At 51.3% G+C, this 16606-nt stretch overlaps 1 protein-coding gene across 4 annotated transcripts in view; it reads right to left on the reverse strand.

The window, feature by feature from the left end:
• Window positions 1–16606, reverse strand: part of SFXN5 (sideroflexin 5) — a 116972-nt gene that overhangs the window by 47476 nt on the left and 52890 nt on the right. For all 4 annotated transcript variants that reach the window (XM_043603679.1, XM_043603682.1, XM_043603681.1 and 1 more), the window contains 3 exons: window positions 8439–8492; window positions 7395–7451; window positions 5962–6027 (listed from right to left, as the gene is read on the reverse strand). In XM_043603679.1, coding sequence (XP_043459614.1) covers window positions 5962–6027; window positions 7395–7451; window positions 8439–8492 — 177 coding nt within the window. The remainder of the gene's footprint in view (window positions 1–5961; window positions 6028–7394; window positions 7452–8438; window positions 8493–16606) is intronic.

The following is a 16606-nucleotide window of genomic DNA, read 5'->3' on the forward strand; positions in this document are numbered from 1 at the left end:
GTATATTATTTAAAACTGAATAGCACAGAAATATTTTTACCTGTAGCCTCTTTACTAAATATCCATCTCTCCCAGTAGGCCCTAAGTACTGGGTACAGGGCCTATGTCTCCCTTACTCCTCACTGAATTCCTGCTGCCTGGGGAAATGAGTAGGTGCTTAATAAATATTCTAGAATGCATCATGTGAGTGATTTCTGAGGCAGGAAAAAAAAAGCCGCAAGGGAGATCTGCCTTGTGCAGTCACTGCTAGCAAACAACTCTGCAGTGCTAAACGTTGCACACACAGGGCCGAGTCCACCTGAGCGGACGGCTCGTCACTCTGCCAGGAGGAGGGGCCTGGAAGGGGTGGCCCCATGGCCGTGAAGGTTTCTGGGAAAGGGGATGCCTGACTGAGACCTGAAGGGTAAGTAGGAAGCAACCAGATAAGGAACGAGGAGGCTCAGTAGAGCGGCAGGGGCATGAAATACCGGGTTGTCTGTAGCCAGCTGTGGACTCTAATAGAGCCTGTAAGGGGACCCAAGGGGTCCTGGAGAACAATGGAGAAGAGGGCATGCCTGAAAGGAGAGATGGCACGAGATTCCGAAATCAGATCTACTCTTGGGCGGTGGATGATAATGTAACGAGATGGTTAGGAGGTGGTGGAGCAAGGGCCAGGGCAGGTCGAAGAATCTTTGAGGTGCCAAAAATGCCCAGCAGAGGGCGCTCGTTGTAGGATAAACTCTTGGCAACCAAGCGGACCCCATGACCCTCTGTGGAGGTCAACTGTCCTGCAACCCCAGACAGCCTCTTGCTTGGTGACAGGCTCAGGAGCAAAGGCCCAAGGTGGCTGAGACAGAGTCATACACAGGCTGAAAGACCAATCAGCCCCACCTGCTTCTGAGAGGGTTGTTTGCCAGCAACAGAGACCAATCCTGATCCCTGAACTGTGTCCTGTAGGGACCTGTTGGCCACCTGCTAGAAAACCAGTTACATCAGACCCCTTACACGTAGGAAGGGACACAACTTGTCCTCCCCAGAATAGAATAGATGCAGAACCCATATTCACGTTGGACTCACCACTGCCAATATCACCATCTGCAGGCTTCTGGAAAACTTCAGATTCTGCTACAGGGTCCATGTAATGGGCCCTCCAACCCGAAAGCCAATCACAGGAAAGCAGTGAGTTAACATTCTGGTCTTGGATTCTCAGGCTAATGGTCCCTACCTCCATTAGGCCCAGAGAAAGACAGCAAGGCTGTAAGTACACCCTGGATCACAGAGAACACCCTGAGGTACATCCTGGATCACAGAGAACATCCTTAAGTATACCCTCAACTACAGAGAACACTCTAAGGTACACCCTGGATCATAGGGAACATTCAAGGTGCATTCTTGACCACAGAGAACACTCTGAGGTATAGGTTGAATCACAGGGAACACTCTGAGGTACACCTTAGATCACAGAGAACACCCTGAGGTATACCCTTTACCACAGAACTCTGAGGTACACCTTGGACCAAGAGAACACCCTGAGGTACACCCTGGACCACAGGGAACACCCTGAGGTACACCCTGAACCACAGGGAACACCCTGAGGTACACCCTGAACCACAAAGAACACCCTGAGGTACACCCTGGACCAAGAGAACACCCTGAGGTACACCTTGGATCACAGGGAACACCCTGAGGTACACCCTCAGCCACAAAGAACACTCTGAAGTATGCCTTCCACCACAGAACCAGCCAGACTTGGTTCTTGCAGGAGGCGGAACAAGGAGCCTCTGGACCAGGGACAAATATATGCCGCTGGCTCAACTTTGGCCAGAAAACACAGGTGCAGGAACCAAGTATGAAGTTGGATAGTGGGTCTAACCCCATTACACCTAAGGTGCCTTTTAAAAATTTTCTTCCAGTCCCCACTGTTCTCGGGGTACCTGGGGGCAGACTTATCTGCCAGGAGGCATGGTTACAGTTCCTTTAAACTGGAAGCCAAGAACATTATTTGGCTCTTCCCTCCACCCAGTTCCCACAACTGGGAACAGGAAGAAAAAGGCGTCTTTGTATTAGCAGAATAGTGTATGATTAAGCCTGTGTTTGAATCCTGGTTCTGTCACTGGTTTCACCTGTGTTTCAGTGTCCTCATCGATACAACTGAGAAGGGCACCTAAGCAGTACCTGGCACACTGAAGACATTCCAGAAGTGTTAGGCATTATGACCATTGTGATTACTTGCCACTCTGATACCGGGACATGGAGCTCCCAGTAGGCAATGGGAACTGGGAGGGGTAGGGGTTCAGCCCAGGAACCTCCTGGGACACCTCCTTGCACTCCAATATCTAGTAAAGGTAAACAGACAACCACTGTATCCTGTTCAGAAAGAACCCCTCAGGGCACAGACCCTTTGGGAATGGAGAACAGCAATTCCCCAAGAGGGAAAGAGCTCAGCCACCGAAGACGTAGCTGAAGGTGAGGGGTTTGAGAGCCAGGCGTGAAGTGTCTCTCATGTACCAAACAGCTCCTGACCAGCATGGAGGACTTCAGCCCTGAGCCTTCCTCTCCAGCCACAGGTCCATTCTCACCAGGGCCTGATGTCCATGATGGGGGTCCTCTGCTGGGCCTACCGCCCCGCCATGACTTCTCTTCCAGCCCACTCTGCCCGCCCTCCCCGCAACGCCCCAGGTCCCTGAGTCCAGCCAGCGCTGCCGGCGTGGCCCCCTAACTCCTGAGTAGGCGCTCCCAGTATTTCACAAGCGGCTCTGCTACTCCTCAGTTCATTGCCACCTCATCCCCATCACTTCCGGAGTCCATCACAGTCTCCTTTTCCTGAAATGCCTCTCCACATGCTGTGCCCTCTACCGGGAACCCTCAACCCTGCCTTCGGCTCTCTCCGGTCTGTCCCGAAGAGTCGGCCTCATGTGACTTGGGGGCCCCTTCCCTACTTACCACCACACCCAAGGGTCACCTTCATCAGAATTCTGGTTCTACCACAGAATATCCTCAGCTTTCCCTCTCCTCGTCTTGAAGGACAACATACCAATCGGAGTGACCCCCTCGCACCTTCCAACTGCCTGCCATACACACTCCCCTGAAGGGAGTGAGTAGGTCTCACTCTTGTGTAGCCAGGGCCCGAGGGGGGCTGACCACAGAAATACTCAACATGAACCCCCAAATTCAAATACAGTGAGGACTGACAGAGGCTTCCTTTGTTAAAAGACAGCAAACTGTTAGATTTCAAAAATAACTTAAGACAAAATTTCTTTTTTATTCTCAAGCAAGAAGCCAGACATTGCCAAATCTATTTAGAGAGTTCACCAAAAGGCTGCTACCCCTGCACTGGTGGTCCTGTAACCAGCATGAGACTTCATTCGGGGGGCCGTGCAAACTGGGGGTCCTTGATTCAGGGGGGTGCTGGCCAAGGTCAGGGCTCTGGCTCTTCTGAGGGAGAGGAAAGGTCCAGGGAGGAGACTGGACTCTCAGGGCCTAGCCTCCACTCCAGCTTGTCCTTAGTCCCTGGGATTTGCCCTCAGCCTGTCAGCACCCCCATCCATGCCGCCTGCTTGTAGGGACTCGTTTTAATTAATGCCAGAGCTGGGCCAACCACTGGGGCCGTGACACTTGTTTGCAGGTCTTCTCCTCCTAACAGGTTCTCCCTGGGAGGGGATTTGTCACTAATTGAAGCAGAGATCAGTTAATGAGGCCGCGGGCCCAGGGCTCCAGAGAACAAGGGAAAGGAAAATAAAATAAAGCCTCTTTCTTTGGAGGTTTTGTGATTTACACACACAAAAGAAAAGCAAGCAAGCTGCAGATTTTCCAAGTCAGAAACTCCGCTCCATCTGCCGGAGTTAGACCCTCACTGTGTGAAGACGTCAGGCAGAGGGACGCCGCCACGACTAAGACTCGTGGATCTAGGCGGAGAGGGGCCTCCTGAGGCCGGCAATCAATCAGCAACCTAATTAACAATTATTTATGGAGCAGTGCTCACTCCCCCTCCATGGGGGAGAAGACACAGGGCCTGTCCCTGGTTAACTTGTAAGCCAGTAGAACAATGACAGGACAGGACATGGGGTGTAACTGAGTGAGTGTGTGGGAAGGCCAGAAGTTTCTAGGCCTTGGGGCTGTGGGAAGAGTTTGGGCTGGCAAGGTCAGGAAAAGCCTCTTTGAGGGCTCTGGAAGGGAGCTGGGATGTCCCAAGCACAGGCGCAACCCCTGGGGGCTGTGACAGCCCAGTATGAGGCCTCCGGTCCCTGAGAGTAAGATCCTGGCTCTGAGAGCCTGGAGGGCCCCCAGTCCCCAGGAACAGCAGCTTGGGCGTCAGAGGCCCGACCCCACAATCTGGGCTAGCTCAGATCCTAGGAAATGGGAGGGATGGAATGCTCAAAGGGCCCTTGGGTGGGACAGTGAGGCCTGGGGATGCTGAGAGCCTGGAGCCCCAAGCCTATAGGAGGAGGACATCCCACCAGGATAGGGCTCAAGCCCTTCCCAGTCAGGGCTGCTCAGTGGTTTCCTCCCCTCAGCTCCACCCCACTCCACCCTTAAATCTCAAAGAAGGAAGATGGGATTTTCAAGCTGCTAAACTGGGCAGAGCCCAGCTCCTCTTGTCATGAAGAGCAAGGAGGAGGTGACAGAGTCCCTTTCCTTCTCTCACAAGAGCAGTCACCTTTGCCAGGAGCCCCCCAGAATCAGAGTCTGCCAGTTTGTATGACCCCAAATGAAGTCTCTGCTGGGTTGGGGACCCCACCAGGGTGGGGTTTGCAGTCTCTCGGCGAGCCATCTGAATAGATTAGGCAATGTCTGGCTCCTGGCTTGGGGTAAGGCAACGAGTCGGGGAGGGAGCTCAATCTTGGTATGAAGTGGGGATCATTCCCCAACAGGTCATTTGGAGAGGACGTGGTCCACATGGGAGCAGAGTAAAAGGAGCCATCTCAGAACAATCCCAAATCCCTACTTTCCCAGAGCAGTGGAATGAATGACGGTGTAGGGTACAGTGGGTGAGTACATAGTTGTGAACAATTATTACACTTAATGACATGGGAAAGATAAGGAAAGTGGGTTCTGCAAAGAGATTATTATATGTGAATTCTTTCATTATACGTGAATTTTTGAATTTGCATTTTGTAAGTTTTTTCTCACCAATTGCATGTATTTATTGTGTGATGAATAAAATAACAAAAGTTGTGAGGTGACTTTCACCCTCTGGAGTCAGCTATAGGAGACCACCCAGCCAGGATCTAGAGAGTATGATGGGGACACAAGGGTGGGCTCAAGGGTGGGACCAGTGTAGCCAAGGTCCTGGGAACTTGAGCTTCCACTGTGGCTCTGGCCCAGGCCCCTGCTGTGTCACCTGCCTTCAGCCCTCATCTGGGATCCAGCCTTATACTCACACAGCCAGTTTACAAACCTCCCCTACTTAATAGCTGCTCTATTCTCAAAGTCCTGAGGAATTCAAATGAAACTATTCCTGTCTTGTGGAGGGCCTCCAGGATGCACTGGACATGTAACCACATGACCAAGGCCACAGAGGACAATAGTGCCCTGGGAGCTCGGGCAGAGAGCAAAGGGGAGCCAGCATTTAGGCCAGCCTTACAGCTGTTCCTGAGCCCCTTGCTTCCTGCATCAGCCACATTACTGAGAGTGAGCTCCTCTGAGAAGGGTGCTGGGGCAAGGGGCCCTACTAGGGACAGACATCCTGCCCTCAGCTGGAATGTACAGCCCTTTGCATCACTCATGGGCACCGCCTCACCTCCCCGCCGGCTCTCCAAAATCTCGAGCACTCTGTGTTAAAGTTTGTGTCTCTCTAGTAAAGTGTCACCAGAATCTACTCTCTTGTCTGCCAAGGAAGGCTGCCCTGGTGGCCCACCCACACAAACCTCTGTCTCCCACATCCTTGCCTGGCCCTGACCTCAGACAGGTCTGGCCAGGGCTGCAGGGGAGAGGGGCAGCTGCAGAGCAGTGGGACAGAGAAGTGGGGAGAGAGTTACTCACAGCAATGGAGACGGCGCTGATGACAGCTCCCAGGTAGCCCTGGATGAACTTGGACGCAGGAGAAGGCTGGAAGGCAGAGACAGATTTCTAGGCCCCCTGGGTGCCCAAAGCTGCCATACTCCACCCTTGCAAACAGCCCCAGCCAGCAAGAGACAGTCCTGCCCACCAACAGGTGAGAAGGAAAAGATCCCTCTGGAAGCCAAAGAGAGCCAGGCTTCCCTCAGCACAGCTCCATACAGGAAATACAGGGCAGGAACATCCAGGGAGATGCCAAAGGGGCCCACTGCACTTTTGCTCTGTTCTAGAGAACTCAGGGGCAGACACTGCTGGCTGGAGGTAGACAACAGCAAGGGCCAATGTGGGTCATGTACGTCTGGGGCAAGCATATCCAGTGGAGGGAGGATGCGTGCTGGAAGTGGGCTGAGGGCAGCTGGAGGGCTGTCTAGGTGAAAATGGCAGTGTCCCGGCTGGCTGTGCTTGGCTGGCTCTCCCGGCCTGAGGCCACCGGGCTTCCATGCCAATAGGCGAGGGGTGCTCAATGTTTCTAAGGAAAAATGTAACCCAAGTTGCAACATATAAAATTAAGAAAGAGCTGAGGAACTTGCCTTTAACTATGCTCTGTTATTTTGGAGCTGTTTGGTGCAAGGCACATGAGAGCCATCCAAGCAGGGATGTACACGTGTGGATCACACACGCGAGATGTGGACTGAAGGTTTGGACGGGGGAGGGGGGGCGTCCTCAGAGTTTCAGCCCCCAAAGTTCCTACCACCAAGGCCCAGCCACTAACCCTCCCCCATCTCCCCCCTAGGTTAGAGGATGCCCACAGCCTCTCCTCCCCAAACTGACAGGCCCCCCAAGGGGACCTAGACTCCTCCTCCCCTCTTACTGCCTTTGGACAGAAGTGCAGGAAATACAGCATTACCAGTGAAGCTGGGGCCCAGCCCCTTCCTGGACAAGAGAAGGGTGACAGGCCTCCACCCTGAGCTTGTCCCAGGAGCACAGGGGACTTTGGGGAGGAGGTGACAGGCCCCTCAGACCCCTCACCCCTCAGGAGCAGCCCTTCAGCTTTACAGCCCACAGTCTGGGGGCACCAAGGCAGCTTCCAGGCAAGCTTGGAGGAAGCTTTAGGGGAATTCAGTCCCCATGTGGCTGTTGCCATCCTAATCCAAGATCTGGGGATAAGAGTTGCCCAAGGAGGATTCCGCCAACGGAGCTCATCTCTCTCACTGCTTCAGGCACATTCCCATTTCATGGGCCTTCTTCACTTCATGTTGAACAGCCCCTCCCCAGTGGGGCCCTTCCTGAAGGGCTGGCCATTTCAATAAGGTGCTTGGAGAAGCACAATGCTCAACTCAGAGGAAGCAGCCCCCGATGGTGGCACACCACCCTGGAGGGAGGTTGAGGGTCACCCGAGCCTGTTCTGCGCGGCTCACCTTGGTAGCGTTCCGGTTTGCATAGTTGACACAAGCGTTGTGGCTCTGGTTCAGCCACTGGAAGGCAAGGGGGGAGAGAAGTCAGGGGAGGCGTGGGAGCCAGGCCTGGACCCCGGCGGGGCCACAGCCTCCAAGAAGACAATGGGATGCTGTGTCCAGCTCACGGGTGGTTCTGTCCATGACCGACTGTTCCAGTTTGCTTGGGATGGCGCCAGCATCAGCGCTGAAAACCTGGGACACCCCTCAGTTGCTGCCAAACCAGGACACCAGTCCTGCCCATGCTGGCAGTTCATCCCCATCCAGAGACTGTCACCTCTCCCGGAACTGTGGCGTTCACTGTCCCAAAAGGGCCTCACTGCCTCTGACACATTAATCCTTATTATATTCCTTACTGAGCCAAAAGCGGACGTGTAACCCCTGGAATTACGGACAGCCGTGAACCTCTTTCAAAAGTATCCCAGCCCGGTGTCTTGCGCCACCTGCCGTGCCCTGATGCGGGCACCGTTAGGAATTTTATTCAGGGAAGACTCTGACATTTTTTCCTGAAGACAGACAGGCTTTCTTCCTGCCCAGCTCTCTGTGCATAGACACACACAGAGCTTCAACTGTTTTAAGGGAGCCATAGCCTAGGCTCTAAGAGTGGACACTAGGGTCTATGATATTCTCCCACCCACCTTGCTACCTTGGGGTTGACAGTGGGTTCACCTTCCCCACAGATCTCAGTGAGGCTTATACCAAAATGCTGCTGAGGGCCTCGAGGTCACAGGCCTCTGGACAAGCAGCCAAGGAGCAGTGGGCAGCCACAAATAAGCCATCCTCCCCTCGTGCAAAAATTAGTCACATAAAATGGCCTAGGCATGGGCCGCTGGGACCTGCTCAGCAGCATCTGAAGTCCTGGGGTTCTCCCAGTGGCTTCTGGGTCAGGGCGGGGGAAATGGGGTGGCTTTCCCCCAGGGGCCTCGATGGGAGACCCTGGGGTGGGGAATCATAACCAGCATTTGTGGGACCCCCTTTCATAGGCCCTCTGTTGCCAGGGACTGTTACCTGCCAGAAGACCGTGGATGCCAGTGTCTGGTTGGGCAAGAGAAGACCGACTACCTATGAGAGAAAAAGAGAGGAAAGACTGAATAAAGCCAAAGGACCATCCTACACTTTTGCAAGGAAAAATGACACAGGCATGAGCAAAAGTAAAGCTGGATCTGTACAAACCGAGGTGGCTGATGTGTACATACAAACTGCTGCCCATGTGAGATGGCACGCGAAGGAAGTGGACCAGGTTGCAGAATTATATTACAGCACAATCCCACTCTTGTTAAAGAAAAGACATCACATCGCACATAGAACCATATACACAAACATAAGCATATATGTATCTTCATGAACAAATCTATAGCCCCACAAGTAGATGTCTCTGGAGGTCACGTTATACAGTACTTTCTCTCATTCTTCTTGAATATTCCTATATTCTTTTAAGCATTGGGCATGTATTATTTCCATAACTGACGGCAGGGGGACAATAAAAACAAGCAAACAGAAGGAACATCTTTCCTTTCACTCAGCTAACCCAGCTCTCTTTCACACCCTCATCATCCAATAGGATTTTTGTGCAGATTAAAATATGATGAGAAAAATCGTTTCAAGGGCCTTAAGCACTTTATAAATACAAACGGGGGGAATTTAGATCTTTTATCTCTGAGCCTCCATGAAGAAAATCTACATCATGTTTAAGCTACTGAAGGAAACATAGATGTCTAATAAATACTTGTCAAATGAGTGAATCAATGAATGAACAAATACACACATATGGCTGAGCACCGCTACATGGGTCTGGATTCATTATTCCCAAAGCCCAAATGTCACCTAAGAGCTAGGCTTGCTGACTTTGTTTTTTTGGTTTAAGTCAACATTAATGGTCTCATCTTGACAAGTGGCCAAACTTTGGACTTCAGGGATCCATGTGTCTCTTTCAAGTTTACCTTTTGAGAGCCTGTGAGCAAAATAACATCTACCAAGTACCAATGCATATGGGAAAAATGTGCACAACCATCCACATATTGACTTATTTATTATTCCTGTAGATAAAATGGCTCTTTGGCAAGAATTTCTGTAAGGAGCAAGTATAAACATCCAATACTATGCAGTAAATCAAATTCTAGACATCCTCAGCAGCATTTGTAAATCATGTTTTAAACATTAAAATGTTTTAAGACAGCAAACACACACACACACATTTATATTTATTGGCCCATATCAGTTTGAATAAAATTATATAATGTAAAGCCATTCCATAGCTCCAATGAGGAATTATGAGATTTTTCTCCCCAGAATGAGATCCCAGTTTGATTTTTCTCTGCAGCAACAGCTTAGGGCACTGGAGTGAGAATCAGGAGAGCTTGGAGCTCAACCTCAGCCCCGTGCCTCTGTGATCTCCAGCCGACAGTGTCTCCAGCAGAAGACAGGCTCCTTTGGGGCTCTGGCTTTCTTACCTATAGAGTGAAGGGGTTGAGCTTGGAGGTCCTACCTTGGTTTAAAGTTCTACTCTTGAGTTCCAAGTAGTAGGTATGAAGTCAAGTGAGATAGTCCCATTGCCTGTAAAGGGAATCACCCCTCCCCAGCCTGGCTGAGAAAAATCCCTGGGGACCCTAGTCAGCCTCTAGCCAGGAGCCAGAGAGCTTCCACAGAGAGGAAGCTGAGCCTAGAGAGGCCTGAAATTGGGAACAAACAATGTGATCTAGTGAGTGTGTGTGTGTGTGTGTGTGTGTGTGTGTGTGTGTATACACACGTGCATGCCTGACTGCCTCCCAAAGCCAGAAGAAGTAAAAGCTGTTATTCACTGTTGAGAACTCAGCATATCATCCCCCCTAATCTGTTGGTTTACATAACAAGTGTGTGTTATGGGCCACGTTGCCTTCCCCTCCTCAGTCTCCCTTACACTCCCTGAACTGAGCTTGGGCTATCAGGAGCATCATAAGGTACAGCTCCTGGGACTCACTGTATTTACCAAACACCTATTGTCCAGGACACTCACTGCTCATTACATCACAGAATCTCCTTTATGAATCCTCCTGGGGGAAATTTTTCTGGCCTTGGGGTCAGAAATTTATACACTTCTGAGCATCTGGTCTGCATCTGTCTTGTAGACGTTGAGCATTTTACTGTGTCTCTCTCTGCACTGACTGTCAAGAACCTCAGGCCAGATCTCCACAGCTCATATTTGTCAATTGTACAAACCATCACCGCATGTATTTTGTGCCCAAACTTCACTCCTGGCTTCTTCCCATTCCTAAACTTTTGTCTCACTTTCGCCTTCACTTGTCTTTTCTGGTGGCAGGCATTGTCTTTGTGTGACATCAAGTCTTTTCCAGAACAAACCACAGTCCTAAACGAAACTGAAATAGTACCCAGGCCTATGTAACACACACACACACACACACACACACACACACACACACACACAGCTTGTAACCTGTGAGCTTGTAACCTTATTAGCCAAACCTGACCAGCCTCCTGTCCCAACCCCCTGCTGTAACATGGGCCTGATATTCATGCTGGGCACCTCTGACCCCTCATGCTTTCTTAAAGAAATTGAATGATTGATTGATTTTGCTAAGAATTTCCCCTATGTCACTTACCATGATTCTTATTAGTACGCTGGGGCGCAGACAAAATAGAGATTGCTTTCTATATTTTGCAAATGGGGAAACTGAGGCTTAGAGAAATTCAGTGATTTGCCCAAGGCTTCACAGCAAACTAGAGAGAACGTCAGAAAGGTCTCCTCACTCTTGGCTCGAGGGCTCCAACTCTCTGATTTTAGGGGTTCCTTTCCCAGCTCATTCGCCTGAGCACAAAGGAAGAGTCACACTCCATGCCCATTTTCAAATACCTTGTATGCACCATGTTCCGTGGTGCTCCCAATGGAGCAAACAGGAAGAGAGGAATATATGGCACCTAACCACAGTAAGCACAAAGACCAAACAGGAAAATGTATGAGAATATCCTTTATAACATCTGGACATGAAAATGACCAGATGGTTTAATCAGGTACTTGGTCATGTCAAGCCGGTAACTTCTAACATCCGAACAGGACCTAAAGAAGGGAGAGGTCAGCATGCTGTGGCTATCTGCCGAAGTAGATGGTAGGATGGAGCTGAGCCGTGCGTGTGTGTGCGTGCGTGGGGCAGGGGACACGTGTGCACACTCACAGGAGCAGAACAGCCGAGAGACTGGTCTCATTAGAAGAGGCAGAAAAATCAGCAGACCTGGGGAGGGTGAGGTTAGAAGGCAGTGGAAACCCATGCTGTATTGGCCAAACGGACCCACGGGAACCATCTGAGGCTGAGGCAAGGGGAATAGCGATCCCACTTTCCAGGTCCTACAGTCAGGCTGGTGGGGCCGGGAGCACATGGGTGCCAGCCCCATTCCCTATTAGGCAACACACAGCACCATCTGCACAGTCCCAGGAGCAAGAGCAGATATTTTATAACTTCCTTTTTTCTTTTTAAGTCTAAATTAAAAATAAATGTTCCTTCAGTTCTCAGATGTATATCTCTGGTGCAACCTGCCCACATTCCCCCACGCTGCCCTTTCCAGAACATGGCAGGAGAAAGGAGGAAAGAGATGGATAGAGAGAGGGAGCCAGTCCACCCGGCTTCAATGCCAGTGGATTGCACCTCTTCCAAGAGGGAAGCGCTTCAGGCGTGGCCGCGCAGACGGGTGGAGAGAGCCCAGAAAGCGGCTGGTACCAGGGAAAGTGGAAGAAGAGCCAGCAGCCAGAATTTCCAGCCCAGCCTCCACCCTATCTTGCTGCAGGACCTTGGCCAAATCGCACATCCAGTCTTTGCTCCCATTTATAGTTCATAACACGGCTGGGGTCCCCTCCACAGCTCCCGCCCCCTGGCAGCTGTCTTCTTCTCACATCTGTCTACTTTCGCTGCTCCCCTTCGCCTCAAGTGGCCGGCCGTAGGCCCCGGTGACTAACATGCAGGCTCTGGTCATACGAAGAGCTGGACTCACATCCTGGCTCTGGTATTTACCAGCTGTGTGACCACACACAAGTTACTTGAGCCTTGTGCCTCCATTTTTTTTTTTTTTCTGTTAAATGAGCACCATCCTGGCACCTCTCTGGACGGCCATGAGAAGAAGCAAGGCATGGAAAGAATTCGGCCCAGGGTTTGCTGGGCAGCAAGTGCTCACTAGGTATAAGGTGTCCGTATCCTTCCTCTCCTCCTGTCTCATCCTTTTCTAGTTTTTGCCGGTCTCTCCTTTCTCTGAACTCCACAGGCTGCATGACACCATCGAGCTTCATCTTGCCCCCATCTTGTCCTTGAACACAAGCCTCATCCCTCAATAGTGAGCTCCTGAAGGTAGAATCAGGGTTTTTCTCTCTGATGTCCCCCAAAGCGCTCAGCACAAAGCTGGGTCCACACTACACACTGGAAGAACATTACTAATTCATTATTAAGAACATGAATTCTTGGCCAGGCAAAAGATCTATGATGGACTGTGACCATGACCACCATCACCCATTTCCTCCTTACTCCTTGCATTAAAACCCTGCATGGCATGAGGGCACGCTCTTGGAGAGAGGGGCAGATCAGAGTTTTAGGTCCCGATTCTTCACTCCTCCCTGCATCCATGCCCTTGACACGGGAAGAATATATTTCCATGCTCTTGGCGTTGCTTGGCTTGGACATATATGTCTTGCTGTGGCCAAAAGCATGTGGGAGGAAGTGGCAGTGTGCCAGTTCGGAGCCCAGGCCTCAGAGGCCTCATCAAAGGAGGAGGAGAGACGTTTGAAGCAAGGTACAGTCTGCATTGGCTGACTCCCGGTTGACCCCAGACCTGCAATGGCACGTAGTACCGCCTCAGTCAAGCACAGTCGAACGCAGCTAGACCCCAGGTAACCACGGACCTCTAAGAACAAATTCTTATGGTCGCCACAGAAACTCTGCGGATGTTTGCCACACAGGATGGAGGTAGCAATAGCTGTTTAAATACAGGGATTGTCACATAGGAAGGCTGCAGATGATGTCCTTTCTGATTCAGAATTCCATACCATTACTAATGCCCTTGAATTATGCCTTCACTAGTGAGACTGGTTCCTGAGCAGCCCGGCTTATCACTCCACCTGGTGACCAATAGCTCAACTCTGGGCTGCCTGGCCAGCCAGGAAGATGGGGGGTTTGTGCCTGAGGCTCATCTCAGGACAGAATCCAGAATGGGGCCAATGGCACCCATATGGCAACTGGCTCACACCTTTACTTCAGGGTTCCTCCTTCAGAGTATTCTAACCTCTGCAGAGAGATAAGGTCTCAATGTGGGAGAGGGGCACTCCCAAATATCCTGATCTGCTTGGCCAGAGGTGGGACGCGAATGGCTGAAGATGAAGACAGGAGAGCAAGGCCGCTGGTCACAATGTCCTACGATGCTCAGAAAGAGAGAACTGAGCAGCCCTCACTCTTTCAGGCTGCTGCCATGCAAAACAGACTCGAGCAGTAGGAGAAAGATGTTTTATAAGTACAGAAAATCCAGGGGCACCTGGGTGGCTCAGGAAGCTAAGCATCCGACTCTTGGTTTCAGCTCAGGTCATGATTTCATGCTTCGCGAGTTCAAGCCCTGTATCAGGCTCTGCGCTGACAGTGCAGAGCCTGCTTGGGATTCTCTCTCTCTCCCTCTCTCTCTGTCCCTCCTCACCTTTCTCTCTCTCTCTCTCTCTCTCTCTCTCTCTCTCTCTCTCTCAAAATAAATAAATAAACTTAAAAGAAAAAAGCACAGAAAATCCAGAGAGGAAGCACAGTGTGTGTCAAAATAATGAGCTGGTGAAACTCAAGTCGGGGGATGAGTACAGGGTACAGCACTGTCCCTGTCATCTCCACCCCTTCTCTACTCGCTAATCCCTCCTCATCCTCCAGGTTTCAGCCTAGTTGTCACTTCCTTCGGGAAGCCTTCCCTGACCCTCAAGAGGAGTCAGGTCCCCTGTCATTCGCTCCCTCAGCACCCTGCCTGCCTTCTTGGCAGTATTGGTTCTCCGTGGTAAGAATCTGTCTGCTTAAAGTCTGTCTTCCTCAAGAACTTCCAGAGGCTTCCGACGGGTGAAACCATCGACATTCACTGCTCACATACCTGGGAGTCCTCACTGGCAAAGCGACAGTCCTCTGGCATCGTACCTGTGTCCTCCATACTGACTCACTCAATTCCAAAATGTCCCTCTTCATTTTTGAAAGACCTACCACAGGCCCCAGTACTCAACAATTTGCCTGTTTTTTCCTTCTACTTTGTCTCCATCTTCTGATTTATGTGGCTAACGATCTGAAAAGTAACACTTCAGTGCATGAGGGGTGCTATTTAAAGGATCCCAACCAGTTAAAGAGAATATCGTTTATCCAGTGAATGTTTGTCCCTGACTGGTCAATTCCAGCTTAACTGAGTAACACCTCTGGTGCGAACCAGGCCAAACTGACTGCTGTCGGGTTACAACGGAGGTAGGCCAGGGAGAAATTGTGATTGGCATTTAAATGTGTGAAAAAGCAGAGTCTGGGATGAGGAGGGTTGGGAGACACCGCGAAGGCTCTGGGACACAGCCAAATCCTCACGTGAAATGAACCCTCTGTGGTCTACCCCTCCTCCCCCTGGAGGTGAAGTGACCCACACCTGCACCTTCTGAGGCTTTTAAGTCCGTGTGCGCACATGCAGTGCAGGGTCCAGAGCATAGAATCCAAGCTCTGAATGTCCCAAGACAGAGATCTGGTTTGGATGTAACCCAAGGCCACTGGACTCACTGACCGGATGCTCCCGGTCTGCCCCCCTCAGTCTCCCACCTGGATATGGGAGATTGGAGCCTTGAGTTTTGAGGGTTTGAGAATGACAGGGGGAGGGGAGAGGAGGACAGCAGCAGCACGGGGAGTGCAGAGGTGAGGAGGGAGACACAAATGGCCCCTGAGAGAAGCTCGGGCCCGCAAGAGAAAGCTGGCATCTGCGACATTTTGGTAGCCAAGGGTGCAGGGTGCAGGCTGGCAGGTGGGAAAACGCAGAGAGAATAGGACAGGGTTCGGAACACTGGCCCTGCCTCTCCCCAGCCACACGTGCATGGAAAGGACAGTGCTGCACACCTCTTAGTGGAAACCTGGGAACAGAACTGCCACTTCTAAGCAACCACGGTTGGCGGGATTCTTCTGGGAAGGTACCCAAGGAAGAGGTAGCATGAACTGCACTAGCCTGGGGAACAGCCTTGGTGCCCTGGCTTAGCCACCATGCTTATGTATAAATTGGGATCTCTTTGCCACACACCAAAGGGGGAAAAGTTCCCATCTTCAAATGTTAAGCTTAAAATAAGACGCTACACGGGTGCCAGTGGATCTGTGAAATCTGCTGACTAAACTGGCACCAGCCTCTGGGAGAAAACCAGCTCGCTTCTCCTGAGCTCTGGAGAGCTAGCAGGGTGGGGGCGGGGTTACTCTCAGGCAAGGCGGGAACAACACGGGGGGTCAGGGCTGGGGATGCTCACCTAGGCAGGAAGCGTGGATGCTGCTTCCAGAAGCATCTCAGTTGAGGCATCTGCCAGCCTTAATCACCCCTTCCCTTCATAACTCAGGGACCCGGTTCCTAGCACATTTGCCACCACCCCATTTCTATTTTGGTAAGCATTTTAGTGGCTTCTGCATGTATATATTTCTTACGCATTCTATCACACCAGGGGCTTCCCTAAGGTGTGGACTGGAACCTTCACTCCCCTTCAGACCAGGCATTTGCTGAGATGTTCAGTGCTACCAGCTGATGGTGGGGGCCTTAGGGAAGCTGATGTGGCTAGTGGAAGCCAGGCTCTGGTAGAAGGCCGGAACGGCCATAGTGCCCCTTCCATACAAGGCAAGGCAGTGGCCCAGGAGGGAATGAGAAAGTGAGCCCTCTGAATTCTTAGCCACGTTAAAGTGCCAGGATAGAAGGCTACAGGTGTGCCTCATCCAGTGGCTCTTTTCAGGACCTGGTCTCTGGGTCAGCTATTCTGAATCCTGGAATATGAATATTTGGGACTAGGAAGTGGGGACTGGGTAAGCATTGCCATTTTGGCTCTGGCTGCCACTGAGGCCTGCTGGGAGATGTCCCAGCTCTCGCTGCCCATTCACCTCAATCAAGTGTTCATACAGATCTCAGAGCCAGGGCACCGTATTCCCATACGCTACACATTTATTCACAGGGGTGCTTGTTCCAGGCTGGGA

Source organism: Prionailurus bengalensis, chromosome A3 (genome assembly GCF_016509475.1).
Source record: "Prionailurus bengalensis isolate Pbe53 chromosome A3, Fcat_Pben_1.1_paternal_pri, whole genome shotgun sequence".
In the NCBI taxonomy this organism is placed as follows: Eukaryota; Metazoa; Chordata; class Mammalia; order Carnivora; family Felidae; genus Prionailurus; species Prionailurus bengalensis.